This window comes from Talpa europaea, assembly GCF_964194135.1.
Source record: "Talpa europaea genome assembly, chromosome: 13".
Taxonomy (NCBI): domain Eukaryota; kingdom Metazoa; phylum Chordata; class Mammalia; order Eulipotyphla; family Talpidae; genus Talpa; species Talpa europaea.
In genome coordinates, this window is record NC_140080.1 from 61,327,239 (window position 1) to 61,349,159 (window position 21,921).

General features: G+C 41.2%; 1 protein-coding gene across 1 annotated transcript in view; it reads right to left on the reverse strand.

The window, feature by feature from the left end:
• ANKRD29 (ankyrin repeat domain 29) overlaps positions 1 to 21,921 on the reverse strand; it is a gene marked incomplete at both ends in the record, with an annotated part of 54,529 nt that overhangs the window by 11,311 nt on the left and 21,297 nt on the right. The window contains 4 exons of the mRNA XM_084252686.1: positions 772 to 867; positions 2,261 to 2,359; positions 17,987 to 18,085; positions 21,263 to 21,361. Coding sequence (XP_084108812.1) covers positions 772 to 867; positions 2,261 to 2,359; positions 17,987 to 18,085; positions 21,263 to 21,361 — 393 coding nt within the window. The remainder of the gene's footprint in view (positions 1 to 771; positions 868 to 2,260; positions 2,360 to 17,986; positions 18,086 to 21,262; positions 21,362 to 21,921) is intronic.

The following is a 21,921-nucleotide window of genomic DNA, read 5'->3' on the forward strand; positions in this document are numbered from 1 at the left end:
TCTTACACCAGTGAGAATGGCACATATTAAAAAAAACTAGCAACAACAAATGTTGGCGAGGGTGTGGAGAAAAAGGAACTCTCCTGCACTGCTGGTGGGAGTGCAAACTGGTCCAACCACTATGGAAAGCTGTTTGGAGTTTCCTCAACCTGCTAAATATGGAGCTTCCATATGATCCAGCAATTCCACTCTTAGGTATTTACCCAAAGGACACAGAATCATTAATTCAAAAGGGCACCTGCACCACTGTTTTTAGTAGCACTATTTACAAACCTGAGACACACTACAGGGGTGGTGATTGGAGGGATTACAGTCAAAATAAGGGGGTGTGGGAATTGTATGGGGACTATAACCAAGATGAAAATGCATGCATTGTGCAAAAATGAAAACTGATGTAAAAATATATAAAATAAAAAATAAAGTTAATAAGTATAGTAACTAGAGGGATTCAAGCAGTTATCTGGGCCTCATCTACCACACTAAGAATATCAATGTTTTTTTCACATTTGTTACTATGCCATGTGCTTTCTTCCTTTTAAAATATTTTCATAACTTGTTATCTTACTGTAATAATTTGGAGAGGAAAATACATCATTCATTAAACTATTTACAAGTCATATTTTAAAAAAAAGATGTTGTACACATATTGTTTCAGAATACAGCTGGTTAGAATTATACATAGATTCTACTGTAGGCCTGAAGTACGGACTTCTTAATTTCTAACCTCCCTGCTTAATAGATCAGTAAAATTTCTCTTTAGGTAATTCTTACCTTCAAAATACCAAGAGTAGGTGAAAATTTCAGCAATTCCTCTATAACATCATGATATCCTTTGTTGGCTGCTTTCAGTAATGCTGTGGTCCCATCCTTCACAGAGAGAGGAAAAGAAAAATGGATTATCTACCTAAGTGTGTGTTGGCTAAGAGCAAGATGTTAGTTGATAACTGGGAAGATGCTGGTCTGACACAGACCCATAATGTCTCTTAATCTGGGAGCATTTTAGAGAGCACTAAACAGTTAATTTTGCATGAAAGAATATCAGTCATAATGTGTGACTTTGAACACTGCCATTTGGGAAATTCCTATTCCTCTGGTCCCTAGAACATTGGGTAAGGGACAAAAGCAACTTGAAGAACATATTTCTAGGGCATAGGTGGACCAAAGAGGCGTTCAGCTGCAGTTCATGACTTAGCAGAAACTGTTAAACTGTATTCATTGTTTTAAATTTTTTAAAAGGGTTTTTCTTATTTTGCTTTCTCTTGCCCTTGTCTGCACTTGTGGGGTGAAGGAAGTGGGGAAGACAGGGAGACTGAACTCAGAATGTAAAGACAAAATTCAAAAATTAGTATTTAGTTTCCGTCTTTTTATTTTTATTTTTTTGACCTGAGAAAGTATTTTTTCAAATTCCCCTTTCTCCTGTTTTAGTGCATCAAATGCTGTATTTAGAGACTTTAGTTCACAGAGTTCTCCCAGAGTAAGGGAAACACCCCACTCTGCATTAAAGGTTTAGCTGGAATCAGGAAGAAAGAAGATGAGATTAGAGAATTATTCTTTTCTGGCTTCAGAGATTGTAGGAAGTAGAAAAGGAGCGAGTGGTCAGGAATTTGTCTTTTGATCTCTCCTTTCTGGGCTCAGACTTGAAGCCGGAGGTGGGTCACTTAAGGAAGGGTAAAATACTAAGGGCAAAGAACCCTTAAAAATAAAAAGCAAATAGCACCTCGTGCTCAGGCAGCACTTTCTCTCCAAGTTGTCCTTAGTTCCCATGGGGCACAAGGCCTGCTATGGGCCCCTTGAGGCAGAATTAGGCGACACCAATAGAGGCTAAGTGGAGGCCAACGTGGGCAGGGGAGAGCTGGATGAGGCCAAACAACCCTAGTACCCGGACACCCCAAACCACAGACAGGCGCTGCTAGCTGCACTGCGGCCCAATGCCAGCAGGAGGCTCAGCGCCACATCTCTGAGAACAGCCCCAGCCCTGGCTCCTGCTTCCGGCATCCTCCCGAATTCATCCATCATCAGGTGGAGGAGGATCTATGAGGAATTAATCATTTTTTTTCTCCTTAGAGAGAATGCGCAGAATTTGCTAAGTGTCAGCTAATTCAGGCGTTTACTTTGTTTTCCTGCTAGATAGCAGGCGGAGGTTGGGGGAGAACCTGGGTGAGTTACAGACAAAATTAGGATGCGCTTTCCACGCTGCGCCTAGTGCTTCGGCAGGTCCCACCCTGAGCCCCCGCGTTCCCAGGCTTTCACCCCGACTCACATTCCGGGCGGCGTCGCGGTCGGCTCCGCGCAGCAGCATCACCCGCACCACCTCGCTGTGGCCCATCTGGGACGCGATCCACAGCGGCGCCGTCCCGTCCTGCGAGAGAGGACACGCTGGAGCCCGCGACAGCAAGTCCGACCCCGGGAAGAAATCCCGATGTCAAGTCCCACAGACCCCCGGTGTGGAGAAAAGAAAGGGAAAGATGACTTGAAGCCATTCACGCACGTAGCCAAGGCCTGGCCTGCTCTGGCAATTGCCAGGATTCAAGTTCTGGCTTATCAAGCAGCCATTTGATGGAGGGATGTTGTGCCACAGTTTGGGCAGGACTTCGGAGAACACGCTTTGGGAAGCTGCTGCATGGTTCTCCTCCCCAGAAGCAAATTTGACAGGCCCAGGGAGTTCAAGCCGCTGTCGGTTTGCTGGCTTTCCTGGTGGGGTCATGCAACACACCCTGCTGAGTGGGGGTCCCTTCTCCCACAGAAGAGCGGGCAGTTTCCTGTGAGGCACGATCAGGGGGTCAGGGAACTGTGGATATTTCTCCTATCCTCTACTCTGTGTCTAGAACTCCCAGTCACGTCATTTTGAGGGACTTTAAATGCAACAAGTGACATGGTTTTTTGAGGGGACACACACTGTTTTCAGAGGCTGAGATGTGTTGCTTTGGAGAAGAAAAGATAAAATGTTCAAAGGACCATAGTTCCAGAAAGAGAGGAAAATAAGAAATCTTTCTAGTGATGAAAGGAAAGCACTATAGGAGGGGGGCGGGGAGAAGTGGGGACAGATGTGAGTGTCCATGTTCTCCACCCTCTGGGTTGAATCTGGCTTGGGTAAGCTAGGGGAAGTGGAAACACTCAGATAAATTATGGTATATTCCAGATGGAGAAGGATTTTCTCCCATTCTTAAACTGAAGCCCCCTTAAAGAAATTCTGCTCTTGGCTGGTGCCTGAGAAGTAGAAGAGAAACAGCTGTGGGAGTTGTCTGAGACATGCCCCCCATAGCCCTTACCACATGCATCTGGGCATCCAGGAGTCCTTGCCTATCTGTGGGAAACCAGCTGTGCTGGATAAACAGTGGTGGAAGTAAATCTGGATAGGGGAGATAAGGCCATAGAAGCTCATGACTTCAAGAACACAGACAGGGTCCAAACATGCTGGACCAGCTGCATGTCCAGCTGCAGTCTCCAGCATGAGGTGCCAGGGACCGAAGCTGGGCCAACCAGCAGAAGGATCAGATGTGAGTGTTCCCACGGCCTCTCAATGCTAGGATCATAGTCTGACTTCTGACAACTGAGGTGACCTTGGAGAGCAGGGCAGGTGGAGGGAGAGGATTCAGAATAGACTAAACATAACCTCTGAGGTATTTAAGGTAATATGATCCAAAGCTCTAATCAGATGTCTGATTTACTCATCATCAGTGGGAAGGGGACTGAAGAGCAAGATGATTCATTTTTGGAATATTAAGTTTCATTTTCTGCTGTAGTATGTGATTTCAATTCCAATCTACTAGCCACAGCAGACACAGGATTATTGCCCACTGCTGTCTGTGCAGAGCGACATGTAGATGCTTGAGTGGGGTGGTGGGTGATGGCAAGTCTGGAGCCTAGAACAATCCTGAGCAGTGAAGGGTGACAGGAGGACACTGGCAAGTTTGTGTCTTAGAGATTAGAGGAAAAGGTGCTGACACAGGAAAGAGGAAAGCCAAGCCATCTTGTTCTACTTCATACTTTCACAAAGGCCTCTTAGAAATGTTCCTGAATCTTAAACCATCATTGGCACTGATAGATAATTAGCAATATAAACAAAACATTAATTTGTACTTTTTGTTTGCAGAGTACTTTTATATTCATTCTTAAATTTAATTAATTAATGAATTTAGAGCTTGTGCTTTCAGTGCCTTTTTTATTCTTGGTACATTATATATTCAGAAAATATTTACCAAAAGAGTGAATTTTCTATATATGTGAAAAACAGATAATCAACTTTATTAGACAGGAAACTACATATATCAATAAGTAAGTTCCAACTAGGCTCTGGAAGATTATCTCTAATTAAGGGTATGAGCATCTAAATGAATGTAGTGATATAACCTTTGCCCTCTAGGAGACACAGTGTCAATGTACGGGGTACTAGTATAGCAACCTTTCCCTACCCTACTGATATGCCTATTGGAAATAATTCTATTTTTGAACATTAATTTATTAATTAATTGATTCTCCCAATTCAGGATCTAACTAATCAGTCATTCATTCCAACACCCACTGAGCATCTTCTAAGTTTAGTCAGAGTCTTAAAAATAAGTTTTCTGAGCTCAAAGGCATTCAGTTCAATGGAGAAGAGGTTTCCATGACTGTAGGGCTATAATTAAGAGGCAGACAAAAATAACAAGATAAACCAGGAGAGGGGTCTTACTACTGAGGGTTACTGGGTCAGCTTCAGAGTGGGCTGATATCTGAACTGGGCTTTGAAAGGGCAAAGATTTTGCCGGGTAGGAAAGTGTAGAAAGGACATTGCAGGTAGAAGGAAAAAATTTACAGTCACAGTGGCTTAAACAAGTGTAGCTGGTTCAGGCAGGGTGGGAAATCATAAGGGCAACTCCTGGTGAGGTGCAGCCCTTCTTCCTCCTCCTTTTAAGCTTCGCTTGTTCTTTGTCACTATCTCCACCAGAGGGCAGGCAAGGAAAAGCAGCCAGCAGCAGCCAGGGCAGCTTTCAAGGGCTCGGTTGTTATTGGTACAGTTATCTTAATTGACACTATATGTGGAAAAATGAGAGATTCAATATTGGGAACATCTATAATACAATTTATTCATGACACAACACTAGCAATTTTATCACCTTAACTGCAATAGTCATAGTAGGTGGAAAAAGGTTGCTACTTGCTGGTTTTAAGAATTTAGGGCAATCATGCTAAGCCTCAGTGCCCTCCTCTGCAAAAATATTCCTTTCACAAATATACTGTGAATGAGAAAACATGTAGAAAGGCACAGGGACTGGCTAAAAGATGCTTAGAAAGTGATCACTGAATCTGATGGTGGGAATGCAAATTGGTTCAGTCAATATAGAAAGCTTTGTAGAAGTTCCTCAGAACACTAAAAATGATCTACCACATGACCCAGCAATTCCACTCCTAGGAATCTATCCAAGGAACACAAAAACACTAATTTGAAAGGAAACCTGCACCCCTATGTTTATTGCAGCACTATTTACAGTAGCTAAGATACAGAAACAACCTAAATGCCCCCAAACAGATGAATGGATCATAAAGATGTGACATATATATACACATGGAATACTACTCAGTGATCAAAAAAGATAATCCATGCCATTTGCAGCAACATGGATGGAGCTGGGGGTATGCTAAGAGAAATGGGTCAGAAGGAAAAAGAAAAATATCGGATGGTTTCACTTTTATGTAGAATATGGAGAAACTGAACAAAGGGTCAAGGAAAAAACAAAACTTGCAAGCTGATCATAGATCTGAGGCCTACAGCAGGGGAGGGGGAGAAAAGAGGGTAAAAAGGGGGCAGAGGGCCTCTCCAGTGGTGCAGTGGGTTGAGTGCCGCTCTGTGAAGGTGTCCGCAGCCTCTGCAGCGCTGGTTTGATCCCTGCTGGCCAGCGAGAAGCCCACATAGTGCAGCAGACCTCTCCTGTCATGCCCGCTGCTCCCCTCAGCAGTGTATTCCTGTCGTCTGCCTGTTCTGCTCCCTGCTCTGTCTCTGGTGAATCCTTTCACCCTCCCGCGCCTCTGGTCTGTACCCCAGCTCTTGTATAAAAATAAATAAATCTTTAAAAAAAATGGGGGAAGAGCAGAGCACAGGGACTATTGTGATGCATGATTGGTGCTACGGTGGTGAGAGAACTATGGGTACTATACTGGAGGGGATAAATCAGGCCAAAAATTAACAGACCAAAATTTACAGGCAGCTTCGCAACCCAGCGCTCAACCACTGCACCACCGGGGAGGCCCTAAAATAAATCAAATAAATCACTGTCATTGTAATGTGGAAATTACAGCTTCTACTGTACTTTTTTTTAAAAAAGGAAATAAAACATTGTACTTAAATGAGATGAGATACATGGTAGAGGGATTATGATAACTGTCACTTGCCATTTGTGAACATGTCACAAAGAAAGGATTTAGATTTATGCTGTATATCTGCTGATAAAACGAAGGCCTGGTAGGAGAGAAAGCTAGGTGGGGTATTTGGCGCAATGCAAGAAAGATATACAACTGATCTTTGAGTGAGACTGGTTGGACTGTGTAGGTCCACCTGGATAAAGCATATTTTCTGTTTGCAGGTTCCACGTTCATGGATTCAACCAAGCTCATTTGTCCCTTGGTTGAATCCTGAGTGTGGTACCCACATATGCAGTGGGCCCACTATACATTGTATTTGGGGCTTCAATGGAGGGGGAGGGGGTTGGGGCTCCTACTCTCCCACCCCCCTGTTGTTCAAGGATCAGCTCTAAGACTGAACTGGCTGATGAGGATGATGAGGTAGTAATGAGCTCTTCACGCCTGGTCATTCAACAGGGGCTGATTACCACTTGTCAAGATCATTGGGAAAACTTTCAGGGATGGGTTGGATGGTTAAAATAGGTGGTGTCTGCAGTGCCTTCCAACTCTGTTATTCCCTAATTCCATTTGAGTTAATATTTTCAAGTATCCTCTGATACATTTTTCTAGGTAGATGACAGATTGAGATGGAGTGTATGACATGACTTGTATTACTAGCAAAATGATATATGGCCTTATTTAGGTTTCTACAGATTATTTAGAAAAAAAGAAATAGTCTCTCCTGTGAAAAATCAGTGTCTGAAGCGGCACAAGTTCTTGTAGGCTACTTCCACTGACAGGCTCAAACCAGGCAGAAAGTCTTGGGGACTATTTATATTTTAAGCTGGGGGCCCAAGACATAAAAAGACAATTATCGGTAGCAGAGGGGGGCTCAGCACTGAGACAATGATTCTACCAGCCCTACCCTGACCTGAAGCAAATTTCTCATTACTGTGTTGCTGCTCTGGTCCAGCAAGTGGATCTCTTAAGATGTTATCAGATACCTGCATTGTCTATAACTGACCCATTTCTCCCTGGTCACAGGTGATTGGACCAAGGATGGGAAGGCCAGCCAGTCCCCTGTGCCCTGGTGTACAAAGACAAGCTGTGGTAATGATATAGCTTTCTCAAGAGTTTGCTACTTTGATTTCTAAACTTGTGAACCACATATAATTAAGCAGAGGAAACTGTTGGAAAAAAATAAAAGGAGTGGGGAAGAGCAAAAGAGTGGAGAGAGTGAAAACAGAAAAAGTGGGAGCGAGAAGACACACCAGAGGGACTTTGAAATGACAGGGACCGCGTGGTTTATGAGAGAAAGAGAACAATCTTGATTTCAGATGGGTTTTTGTTCCAAGGAGGCCTGGATAGAATAGAAATGATATTAGCCAAACTTAACATTTACCAAGCACACAATGCACATGGGTAACTGCATTACTGTAAGAGAGTAGTGGGTCTCGAAGCTCCATTCCCTGACTTCCTGAGTGGGTTTTTGGACTCAGGGGTAGGGCCGGACCTACTGGTGGACTTTAAAAGACAGAGCAGGCAGGCTGAGTTTGGGCTTTTTTTGGCTAGCTCCCACCTGCAGCTGGGGACTCTCCTGGCTGACCTCCTGCCTGTGGCTCTGGGGCTTTCTAGGCTGGCTCCCTGCCTGAAGGTCCTGCTCTGACCCTGGCTCTACTGAGCAGATGCTATCAGGGGTAGGATAAATGCTTGCTGGCCTATACATTTTCTAAGCTCTCTCCCATTTCTCTCTTTGTCTCACTCACCCCCTGTGCAAATAAACTCTTTTTGTTCTCTCCATGTCTCTGCATTTGAGTTATGTGCTGCCTTCTGAGGCGTTCAGGTGAGGACTTACTGACAGGCTCATTCCCTTTCCTCTAGGTTTGCCCCATTTTATTACGATTTTTTTATAGGGATTATTTTATTTAATTCTCACAAGCCTATAGCAAAGGTGCTGCTACGATTCTAGTTTTGCAGATGGAAAAATTGAGATTTAGGGAGAGCAAGCAACTTACTCAAGGTCATACAGATAATAAGCAAAACGGGGACTGTGTTTCATTTCCTTAAGATATACACAGCCCCATCACTACCAAGCCCCACAGAGACCTAGGTCTGGTTTCCTAGCTGGCTCTTAGGGTCTTCGTGGAACTTGCGCCCTGCCCATGAGCTGGGCCTATAACTGAACCCTTTCTAGTTCCCAGTCTCTGGTCAGTCACCATGTCCTGTAGTCTTCCAGACCTCACCCGTGCTCCGCCTCAGGCTCTGGGTATCTACTGGAGTAAACACACCTTTTCTGCATGCTACCATGTGCAAAGGCAATGAAAGCAGTAGGGCCTCCCCATTCCTGTCTGCTCCTGTCTCCAAGCCCTCAGGACATGGCACCAGTCTGTTGCCTCTGCTTTCTCCCTCTGCCCACCACTGGGTTTGTCCCTCCAACTTTGCAAACTAGGAGAACTGTTACTATCTGGCCCTGACATCTCTGCATACAGTGCATCTCTGCATTCCTAAGGCTTCTGTTAGGAGAGGACTTTATGAAAAGGCTTTTCTGTCAGGCTTCAAAGGGATACTGATTAGCACATTAAGAAAACTAGATAGAGATGAGTCCTTATCTCTGGGTAAACAGACTTTGATACTCAATAAAAGCACTGTTCTAACAACATGGGTGAATCGGGTTGTGGGAAGTCTGTATCAAAGCACTTTGTTCATAGGAAAACTAAATAGACATCTCATTTAGTGATTAAGAGGGTTTGGCTTATCAACTCTGGTGAGGATACACAGAAAGAAATGAATGAGTTTTTATATGGACTGTAGATTTCAATGGTCTTTGGGACTTTTGAATTCTTTATCCAGGACAACTTAGAAATTTTTTTCAAGTTTCAAATCAAGAACTGAGTTTTACGAAATCTGCCTATGGCTTGCTTTTTGAATAGGGTTCCCTTTTACAAAAGTACTAACAAGGTTATCAGTTTGTCAATAAGAGTTACAAGGAAAAGTGATTCCTATTACAGCTCAGATTCCCTGCAGCTCAGGTCATGAGACAGCTGAATTTTTCAATGCAATATCCTGCCATAGTGTAACACCAAACATCGGGATTCCATAGAATACCAACACAAAAATTATAACTCCAACTAATCTAAAATTAAGAAATTAAACAAGGCAGATGTCCTTCCCCTTGTTTTGTAAATTCCAGAATTTTCTCAAATGATTCAATGTGTCAGCTGGGACTACAGAATAAAACATTGGTTTCCAAATACCCTATAGAAAATGGCCAGGTGCAGGCCATCAACAATGAATCTTAATTAGTCTTTTCTTTGTCAACATCCTTATAATATCAGCCCAGACAGGTACCACTTTTGCCAAATTTATGACACTGCTTGTTTACTTGGAATGGAATTAATTAGGCAGAGTGTACACTTTCAGCGAAGATAGAACTTAGACTAATCTGACCTGGCGAGGCCTACATAAAAGGTTAATAAGGTAGTGGAAGAATGCCTGGAAGGCACAGTGGACTTAGTATATGCCATAGAAAGAAAAAATTCCATTGATTTTTTTCCTCTAAAGCAATTCTCATTTTATGAAACACCCTTTGCCTAAATAACAATCTCTTAGAACTATCAGCAATCCAAACACTAGCACTACACACTCAGCATGCCACTTGCTTCTTGACCAAAGGGTGGAGTCCTCCATTCCCAGACTAGGTCACCCACTCTGACCAGGTTATCCTCACTCCTGAGGAATGAAAAACAGCTGTTGCAGTTACCACACAATGCTGGTTTACTCTTTAACTGCTTAGCTTTAATGTCATCACGTAACTCAGTTTAGGTTTAAATGGACACAATCCATGCAACATTTGAAATGTAAGTTTTTTTTGAAATATAAGTTCCTATATCAACCTAGTTTTCACAAACAGTATCTTAGGTACATGAATAATACACTTTATTTTATAAATAGACTTGTTAAAATGCCAGAAATTATTTTAGAAGGATATTGAGATAAAGTTGATGAACTCTTATTTTCAAGTTCATAGTGGTACCCTCAATAATGGTCTCCAAATCAAACTTATGCAATCTAGAGCCTGCAGTTCCAGCCCAGAGGGGAGCAGCACCCACCGCTGCGGCAGAACGGGCGTGCAGGGGAGCGCGTCCCCGGCACCGGCATTTTGCAGCAGGGACCTTTCTTGCTGGAGACTGTGTGAACCCAGCAGAAGGCTCACCTAGGAGACAGAAGTAAGCTGGGAGGCTTGCCCACGCCGGGCACCTTCTAGCCTGCAATTCCAGCCCAGAGGAGAGCAGCACCCACCACTGGGACAGACCAGGTGTGCAGGGGAGCGCGTCCCCTGCACTGGCATTTTGCAGCAGGGACCTTTCTTGCTGGAGACTGTGTGAACCCAGCAGAAGGCTCACCGAGGAGACAGAGCAGGGACCTTTCTTTGCTGGAGACTTGTGAACCCAGCAGAAGTTCCCCAGAGGAGCCAGTGGTGAGCTGGGAAGGTTGCCCAAGATGCCAGCCAGTACAAGCAACACAGTGTCACAAGGAATACGGCAAATTAGAAAACAGGCAGTAGGGAGTAGAAAAACCACATGCAACCCAGCAACTCCTCAGCAAAAAAGCACACCGCAAAAAGAAAACCATCTACCAGATTGCAATGACAGTAACTTGGAAGAACTTCTGAGCCTTCCAGATAGAGAATTTAAAATTGCTGTGATTAAAAAACTGACAGAAGTCATAAAGGAAAACAATGATAAGGGGAAAATAATTAATGACCAGAAGAATGAAATTGAGTCCCTAAAGAGGGAAGTAAAAGAAATGCAGGAGATCAAAGAATTAATGGAGGAACTAAAGAACTCTGGGAAAAGCAATGAAAGCAGAATAGATGAAATGGAAGAACGAATAAGTACTCTTGAAGACACAGAAATAAAAAGAACTAAAACAGAAAAGGAAGGAGAAGTACGAAGGAAAAAGACCGAAGAAAGACTTCGGGAACTATCTGACTCCATGAGGAAAGGAAATATAAGAGTTATAGGAATCCCAGAAGGAGAGGAGAGAGATGTAGGAACAGAGAAAATATTCATGGATATAATTGAAGAGAACTTCCCAAACGCGAAGAAGGATCTGAAAATTGATATACAAGAAGCAAGAAGAACACCAAACTTCCATGACGAAAGGAAAAATACAGCAAGACACATAATAGTAAAGCTCCCAAGAATCCAAGACAAGGAAAAAATAATGAAACTAACAAGAGGGAAGAAACAGATAACATTCAAAGGGAAACCAATAAGAGTGACATCAGACTTCTCTGAAGAAACACTACAGGCAAGGAGAGAGTGGAGGGACATAGTCAACAGACTCCAAGAAAACAGATGCCAACCAAGAATACTCTATCACGCAAAGCTCTCCTTCCTCTTTGAAGAAAGAATATGGACCTTCCCAGACAAACAGAAACTCCGGAATTTCATTACAACTAAACCCCCACTCCAAAAAATACTACTAGGAGTTCTAAAGCCAGAACCTCAGAGGGACGAATAACAACAAAAGAAGGCCAAAGAAAGTTATTAAAAGAATAAATAAATAAAATCAAAGGAAAGACAAACACAATGGCAAATACAGATGCTAACATATCAATACTAACTCTAAATGTAAATGGACTAAACTCTCCAATAAAAAGACACAGAGTTGCAGGCTGGATTAAGAAACAAATCCCAACCTTTTGCTGTCTCCAGGAAACACATTTAGCTGCAAAAGATAAAAAGACTCAAAGTTAAAGGATGGAAAACAATTCTACAAGCAAATGGACCAAAAAAGAAGGCAGGAACAGCTATACTCATATCAGATAAAACAGATTTCAAACTTAAAAAGATAAAAAGAGACCCCAGTGGTCATTACATTATGATCGAGGGGACAATACTTCAAGAAGAAATAACACTCATTAACATATATTCACCAAACGAAGGAGCACCAAAATATATCAGACAACTATTGGCATCTCTGAAAACAGACATCAGAGAAAACACATACGTAGTGGGAGACTTCAACACACCACTATCAACAATGGATAGATCAACAAGACAAAAAATAAGTAAAGACACTAAAGCTCTAAATAAGGATCTAGAGTGCTTGGGCTTAACAGACATATATAGAACACTAAACCCCAAAAAATCTGAGTATACATTTTTCTCAAGCGCACACGGATCATTCTCTAGGATCGATCATATACTGGGGCACAAGACAAACATGAACAGATACACCAAGATTGAAATCATATCAACCATCTTTTCTGACCATGAAGGCATCAAACTAGAAATAAACCATAAAAAGAAGGCAAGGTACTCTCCTACCTCGTGGAGATTGAAACCCACACTATTGGAAGTCCACTGGACTAACGAGGAGATAAAAGAAGAAATTAAAAAATTCTTTGAATTGAATGACAAGGAGGACATCAATTTCCTAAATGTATGGGATGCAGCAAAAGCAGTAATAAGAGGAAAATATATAGCAATAGATGCTCACATCAAAAAACAAGAAAGAACTCAAAGAAACAACCTAATCTTGAAGCTCAAAGATCTAGAAAAAGAACAACAAAAAAAAACCCAAAACCAGTAGAAGAAAAGAAATAATAAAAACCAAAGCAGAAATAAATGAAATCGAAACTAAAAAAACAACCCAAAAGATCAATGAAAACAAGAGCTGGTTCTTCGAAAAAATAAATAAAATAGATAAACCCCTAGCCAGGCTCACAAGGGCAAAAAGGGAGAAAGCACAAATAAATAGGATAATAAATGAAAGAGGAGAAATCACAAAGGACACAGCAGAAATCAAAAGAATAATTAATAACTACTATGAACAGTTTTATGGAAACAAGTTCAACAATCTAGAGGAGATGGACAAATTCCTACAACTCTACAATCACCCAAAGCTAGATAAAGAAGAAATAGAACACCTAAACAGACCAATTACAAGCAGCGAAATTGAAATGGTAATTAAAAACCTCCCCCAAAACAAAAGCTCAGGACCTGATGGATTTACAAATGAATTCTACCAAACATTCAGAGACAAATTGGTGCCTATCCTTCACAAACTCTTCCAAAAAATTGAGAAGGAAGGTATAATACCTAACACGTTCTATGAAGCCAACATTACACTAATACCAAAACCAAACAAGGACAACACAAAAAAAGAAAACTATAGGCCAATCTCCCTAATGAACACGGATGCAAAAATCCTCAATAAAATTTTAGCTATCAGAATCCAACAGTGTATCCATAAGGTAATTCACCACGACCAAGTAGGATTCATTCCAGGGACACAAGGATGGTTTAACATCAGAAAATCAATCAATGTTATCCAACACATCAACAAAAAGAAATATAAAAACCATATGATAATATCAATAGATGCTGAGAAAGCTTTCGACAAAGTGCAACACCCATTCATGATAAAAGCCCTTGAAATTCTTGGGATACAAGGAACGTACCTCAATATCATAAAGGCCATCTATGACAAGCCAACAGCCAGTATCATTCTCAATGGTGAAAAGCTGAAAGCAATTCCATTAAGATCTGGAACAAGACAAGGATGTCCACTTTCACCACTGCTTTTCAATATAATACTGGAAGTCCTAGCCAGAGCAATAAGACAAGAGAAAGACATCCAAGGAATCCAAATAGGAAAAGAAGAAGTCAAACTATCACTATTTGCAGATGATATGATAATATACATAGAGAACCCCAAAAACTCCACAGAAAAACTAATTCAACTCATCAATCAGTTCAGTAAAGTGGCAGGATACAAAATCAACACGCAAAAGTCAGTAGCCTTCCTATATACAAACAATATATCTGAAGAAGAAGAAATCAAAAAAACCATCCCTTTTATTATTGAAACAAAAAAAATCAAATATTTGGGAATAAATCTAACAAAAGAGGTAAAGGACCTATACAAAGAAAACTATAAAACACTGTTAAAAGAAATAGAAGAAGACACATAGAAATGGAAAAACATCCCCTGCTCATGGATTGGGAGAATAAACATTATTAAAATGGCCATCCTACCAAAAGCAATATACAGATTCAATGCTATTCCAATCAAAATTTCAATGTCATTCTTCAAAGAAATAGAACAATTATTGATGAAATTCATATGGAATCACAAAAAACCCCGAATAGCCAATGCTCTCCTGAAAAAAAAAGAAGGGAATGGAGGCATCAAACTCCCAGACTTCAAACTCTACTACAAAGCCATAATCATCAAAACGGCATGGTATTGGAACAAAAACAGACATACAGACCAATGGAATCGAATAGAATATCCAGAAATAAACCCACAGATTTATGGTCAACTAATATTTGACAAAGGAGCAAAGAAAGTTTGTTCAATAAATGGTGCTGGGAAAACTGGGTCGCTACATGCAAAAGAATGAAGCTTGACCACTACCTCACACCATATACAAAAATCAACTCAAAATGGATTAAAGAACTAGACATGAGACCTGAAACCATAAAATACATAGAAGGAAATATAGGCGAAACACTACGTGATTTGCATATCAAAGACATCTTTACAGACACATCACCCAAAGCAGTGATAGTGAAGGCAAAGATAAACAGCTGGGACTACATCAAATTAAAGAGCTTCTGCACAGCAAAAGAGACAATAACAAAAACAAAGAGAAACCCCACCAACTGGGAGAACATTTTTGCACCCAACACTAATGATAAAGGACTGATCACAAAAATCTGCAAAGAGCTGATGAGACTCAACAACAACAAAGAAAATAATCCAGTCAAAAAATGGACAGAGGAGCTAAAAAGAAACTTCTCTGAAGAGGAAATGTGAATGGCCAACAGGCATATGAAAAAATGTTCAACATCACTTGCAATCAGGGAAATGCAAATCAAAACTACCATGAGATACCATCTTACACCAGTGAGAATGGCACATATTAAAAAAACTAGCAACAACAAATGTTGGCGAGGTTGTGGAGAAAAAGGAACTCTTGTGCACTGTTGGTGGGAGAGCAAACTGGTCCAACCACTATGGAGAGCTGTGTGGAGATTTCTGGACCTACTAAACATAGAGCTTCCACAGGATCCAGCAATTCCACTCCTAGGTATTTACCCAAAGAACACAGAAACATCAATTCCAAAGAACACCTGCACCCCTATGTTTATAGCAGCACTATTTACAATAGCTAAGCTTTGGAAACAGCCCAAATGCCCAAAAATAGATGACTGGATCAAGAAGATGTGGTACATATATACCATGGAATATTACTCAGCATTCAAAAAAGATAAACACATGCAATTTGCAGCAACATGGATGGCGCTGGAAGGGATCATGCTCAGTGAAATAAGCCAAAAAGAAAAAGAAAAATACCGGATGGTCTCACTCATAGCAGGAATCTAGAAAACTTAAATAAGGGACCAGGAAAATGAATAACTATAAGAAAATGAAAATCAAAATCAACAAAAACTATGAACCAGAGACACTTTTTGGGGGGTGGGGGGCGGGAGGGGAGGGATTGGGGTCAGAATGGGGGGATTGCAATTGTATGGGCAATATAAAAATAAAATTTATTAATTAAAAAAAAACAAACTTATGCAATCTAAAAATAGCCAATTCTTTTTATTAATTTTGTTAAGTTGAAGCCTTGGATTCAGAATCAATGAACAATTTCAAGATAAGAAGGACCTGCAGGAAAATATTAAATTCTAATCTCCAAACATCAAGCCTGACAGGCATGCAAATATATTTTTTTTCTGAAAACTTCCTTTCCCAGGGGTATGCCTGGGGTCATTTAAACCTAAAGATAGCTTGTAGGGTAAGGTAAAAGTATCAGGCTTTTCTGCCCTCCCGCCATTAGGATAGATGCGGGAACCCTGTGGTCCTGAATGCATGCCTGATGGTGGGCACCTGAAGTGGGTACACCTGAGCTGAGAGGCTGAGTTTATAAGGGCGGCATCACGGTGATGCCAGCAGAAGCCAAGAACAAATGGAAGCCGAGAGAAGAGAAGCAGAGAGAACGCCAGAGAGCCCAGTGTAGGGTAAGGAAAAAATGTCAGGCTTTTCTGCCCTCCCACCATCAGGATAGATGATGGATCCTTGCGGTCCTGAATGCATGCCTGATGGCGGGCACCTGGAGTAGGGTGTGGGCATAGGTAGATGGGATTCACCTGGGCTAAGACTGTGCTTTTAAGGGCGGTGGCATGAGGACACCAGAAGAAGCCGAATGAACGGAAGAGCAGCAGAAGCCCAGAGAGAAGCAGAGAACGCCGGAGAGCCCAGATAGAGTTAAAACTTTCTGGGGGCTGGGAGGCCTCCCAGCACCTCTGCCTGACGTATGCCTGGTGAACCCCAATAAAAAACCTGCAAAAAACCACTGAGGACTCTGACTCCTCCTTTACCCGGTCTGCTGTATATTAGAAAACCTGCCCTGTGTCCATTCCTGACCTTACACCCAGCTAGAGTGAGGACCTCCCGGTCTCCCAGCACCCCTGCCTGGTAAATCTAAATAAAAGCCTGCGAAAGCCACTGACTCTGACTCCTCCTTTACCTGGTCTGCATGGGATCATAGAAAACCTGCTCGGTGTCCATCCTGCCCCTACATAGCTTTAAAATGCTAAAAACAAAATCTGATATTCATAGCAGTGTCAGTACATGAGTGCTCAAGAAATATTGATTGGATGTTGAATAAAACACTTATCAAAAGTTTGGGAGCCTAAAGAGATCTCCAGGAACATCCTGCCCAGATTCCTAATTTTCAGATGGGTAAGAGGTCCAGAGAGGTTGATTTACTGGTTCAGATCTACACAGCTGGTTATTGGCAGAGTTGGATCTGGAGCTCAGGATTCCTGATCTCAAACTACTTTGCCCAAAGTCTCTTTCTTTTCTCAGGATCCTTATGCACTTGGACTTCAAAGACCAAAGAAGCCTGTGTTCACCCATAAGGTGGTCTGACCTATTCATTGCATGAATACACAGGCATTTTCAGAGACAGCCATCTTACAGTGGAAGTCTGCCTGGGTATCATTTACTGTGAGACGTCAACTTGACTTTTCCCTAGAAAACTACCTTTATGTTACCTTAATCTGAAATGTTTTGTAAAAAGGAATAATGCCTTACATTTGTATGTGACCTGTATTAACTTTAAGTTGTTGTCCTTTAAGAGCCAGCAAGAAACTATTTATTAGTTTGATGTTAGTAAATGAAGTTTTAATATCAATAGCATAATTGTGAGAGATGAAGTTGCAGAACCTACTAATGATTGCCAATGTCTTTGGCTTGATGGAAGTGGGGTAAAAGATCAGGCAATGTATGGGGCAGGGCAAGCGGGGTAAGATGACCTCACCAGTCTCTATTTACTCATTACCCTGGCTAGCCTACTCTCTTTATTTCAGTGCAGCCATAATTTATTTGAACAGGAGTTGTCAGAGTGTGTACTTGACCTCTGACACCAAACGCCCAGGTTTTAAAGATAGTAAGTGGTGATGTCAGCGTGATTTCATAGGCTTTCAGCTGAGTCCAAAGCATAGAGAGCAGGAGAAAACTAATCAAAGATTAACTTCTCATCACAGGATTTCAAGAAGGTGCAGAGCTCACAGGTTATCTTCTGTAGGTGCTGCTACAGGACCTCAGATCCCCTGTGCCCCTGCTCCCCATACTTGGACATTACCTGCCTTGGCTGGTTGACTTTTGCTCCTGAAGACAGTAATAAGCGAATAACATCCAAGTAACCACCTTGGGCAGCTAGGAAGAGGGCAGTGGCTCCATCCTTAAAGAAATCAAATTGAAAGTTAAAAAAAAAAATCACCTTCCACATTTACCTTAAAAGAAATTAGATAAAAAGATGTACATGTAATATAATTTTCCATTCCCCAGTTTCATGTTAAGTGTTTTATTCTTTGGGACTGATTCTAAAAATGTGGTAAATCAGGCTTGAAAGTTAGTTTCAAATAGTTTTATAAGGATATGTTATAACATACATAATGACTGTTCATGCTACAAAATCTTGAGAATAGGGCTTATGATACATTCAGTTGGCAGTAACACCCAAGTTTTTCAGAGCCCATCAATTTTGGTCATCTGCGTAGACTTCTTTCTCATTAGCTACCTTCTGCTTTCGTTGCATGTTCTCAGTCATTCCCCTTTTAATTAGATTTAAAAAGCATATGTTTAATGCAATTTTTCATTTCAACCCTTTTGTCAATTAAGAGCTAAAAGTTAATTAGAAACAAGTGAGTCTGTTAGTAAAAACACACACAAAAAAAATCCCTTAAACTGTTTTGCATACTTTATCTGTTCCCCCTAACATGCAGTTTCTTCAAACTTTAAAACACAAGATGTCCTATGAATAACTACACTAGAAAGAGTATCCCTGGACAGGCTCCCTGCCAGCCCAGCAGACACCAATACACCCATAAACACAGCTAAGTCATCCTACATAAAAACTCCAAGCGAGTGCTTGTTCTCTAATTTTCTTTTTAGTTGGGCATCTATGTCTTCTGGGCTTTTCTTACTTTTTTCTTGGAAGATAATGCCTTTAGGCAATTTCAGCAAATACATGGGGCAGCTGAGAGCATGAGTCCTTTCCAGATGTTCATGCACACAGGCAGCATTTACAGGATACAGGCAACTTCATTATTCTTTAACTGCAGTGGAAAACCCGAGGACATCCTAGTGGAAAATACCTAGCTAACCCAACTAATTACCACCCTTGCCATAAGGAGCACTAACCACAAGCAAAAATACCAAGCAGCTTTCCCTGCCAGTCTGAGCAGGTGGAGGGGGCTGGATTTCCAGTGGGTGGCAGCTGAGCTGCTGGACTCCCCTTGAGGCAATCATTAAAAATTCATCAGCCAGTATAGACTTCTAAGCAGATGTTTGATACAGTGATAAAATTTTCAGCTGTTCTTTACTCTGTTGCCACAGGAAGTCTATCATGCCTTAGCAGTTGATAACTCACAGGAATTGTCTAAAATGGATATCCATGCATTGGAACTTTTACTATGCATCATAAATTTCTCTTCCTGGAAGTTTTCAGACATCATTCACTGGGATGCCCTATATTTCAATGTAAATGGAAACACTTACATTTGGACTTTTTGGGTAAAGGTAAAAGTTTTAACATAAAATGGAAGTTTTGGTGCATAAATTTTCCTGAGTCACTTTACAACAAAGAATGGGCTGTTGTATGGGAATGGGCTTTCCCGAAAGTCTACATTTTTAAGATTGCATGTACGTGCTGAGCCTTTGGGATGAATGTTATTTAATAGCACACAGTCTATACCCATAGTCAGTTTGGACTGGTGGCTATTAATGGTAAGGCTATGACAATCACAGCTCATTTTCCTTTCCCAAAGATTTGGGCTCTTTCTATTCAAGCTACACATACATACACTCACTCATGTATATTCCCAGGTATACTTCACTCTCAACACAGCTCAACAAAAAGCCAAGGCTTTAGATCTGTGTTTCTTAGACTTAACCACATGTCACAACCAGTTGCCCAGTTGTGCCATCAGAGACTCCCACTTAGTTGTTTGTGGTAGGCCCAGTAAATAGTATTTTGTTTTTTAGTGTCTACTAGTTTTTTGTTTATTTATTTATTATTTTAAAAATTTTATATATTTTTATATTATTTTTCATTTTATATGCATTTTCATCTTGGTTATAGTTCCCAAGCAATTCCCACCCCCCTTGTTTTGTATTTTTTTTAAAAGATTTATTTATTTATGCATACAAGAACTGGGGTATAGGTCAGAGGTGCAGGGGATAAAAGGATTCACCACAGAGTGGGGAGAAAACAGGCAGACTGACTGAAATACACTGCTGAGGGGAGCAGCAGGCAAGACAGGAGAGGTGTGCTGCACCAATGTGGGTAGCCCCCTGGCCAGGGATCGAACTCATGCTGTGGTGGCTGGCTACAGCTTGATAGCACTGTGTCTTTAACCCCTGTGCCACCAGGGAGGCCCTGTAAGTAGTATTTTAAAGAATGATTCTAATAGGGACTAAGAGTTGAGAATCATTCCTTTGGCCTATAATCAAATAGTTTGGTCATTCAATCTACTTCAACAGATTTTGCAGTGCAAAGGTGAAGGCAAGTTGCTATATACTTCAAAGAGGTCTGTAATTAATCAGAGTTAACTGTATAAACTCTGGAAAGGGTGTTCAAATGGAAAAATTCACACCTACACATCTCATTACACATTTACGAAAGTACAGTGCCCTAGGCATAAGGGCCGATGTCTAGTTGTAGGATACCCTAAACTATGGTTCCTGGGTAATTGGAAGTAGGAATTCTTCCATTCTTCACCCTGTGACTCTCTCAAGTCACTTTATCTCTCCATATTTTACTTTTTCCTACAAAACTGGAATAACACTTGCCATAAATCCTATGGAACTGCAGTCACATCAATTAAAAGAGCCCCTAGGTAATGTGCTAATTGCCAATTAGCAACAAACAGACCCACACTGGCAGTGGATGACTGTCAAATGTCAACTGTGTGCATGGAGCTCACAGGTCTTCACCCACCCAATTTTAATTCTCTTCCAAATAATTTGATTTCTCTTTTTTGTGGGTGCCCTTCCTTGCAAATAACTCCACGACAGAAATTTACTTTGTTCTTCAGCAAGCCCATAGGCAGCTGCGTTATGAAAAAAAAAATATATATATATCTCACATGATATTTGAGGACCCTAATAGCAGAGGTACATGAAATATCTCATATGTACAAGAGATATGAAAGAGTAGGACAAAGTTGGGTAAATATAAATCTCTGGTATCTACATAGAGAAAGTTCTTTTTCTCTTGTGTTTCAGACTAAAATCCTACTACTAATTAAAATATTTTTCAAGTTGGCATTACTGCCATTTTAATTTAGATCTCAAGAATATGAACAATAAGGGAAGGTGCAAGTCTCCATCTAATGTCCTTTTGAAGCGCACTCACATAAAGTTGGTCGTGGATGTTGGCTCCGTGCTTCAGCAAGGTTTCTACCACCCGCATGTGTCCATACTGACTGGCAGCCAACAGGGCGGTGCCGCCGTCCTATGGACAAGCACAGGGTGAACACATTAGACACAGCTGAGGCACAAACTTTACCCAGAAGATGTGCCTCACACATCTGGAGGACTCTGGATAAGAACTTCCCACAGAGAACAGCAAATTCACTTTTCCTTTCCTTCCTTCTATTTTTCTTTATAATCATGACAGAGTTCGTCTTAAGCACATTATTTTGTTGTAAACTTGGATGACTTGCTTGAGAGACCTTTATAGTTGCTTGATTCAGTTATTATGATTAATTTAGAAATTTCCAGTGTCAAATGCAGAGTCAACCACTTGCTTCTCAATAAAGGAAACAAAGAACAGAAAGTCTGTGTCAGTCATGTTCTATCTTGGAATTATCAGAATGGTCTCCCATGGCTATTGGTCAGAGGCCCTCTTGAAAAACACTGGTTTCTGGCTGGTGCTACCCAGAGAGGTTTTGTGCTTTTATGGGTAACCTTCTGGGACCCTTGCCTGCACAGAACAAAATCTGCATCCACTGAAAGAGCGGATAACTACAACAAATTCCATGTGCCTCTTACTATCCTCCTTAGCATTTCCTT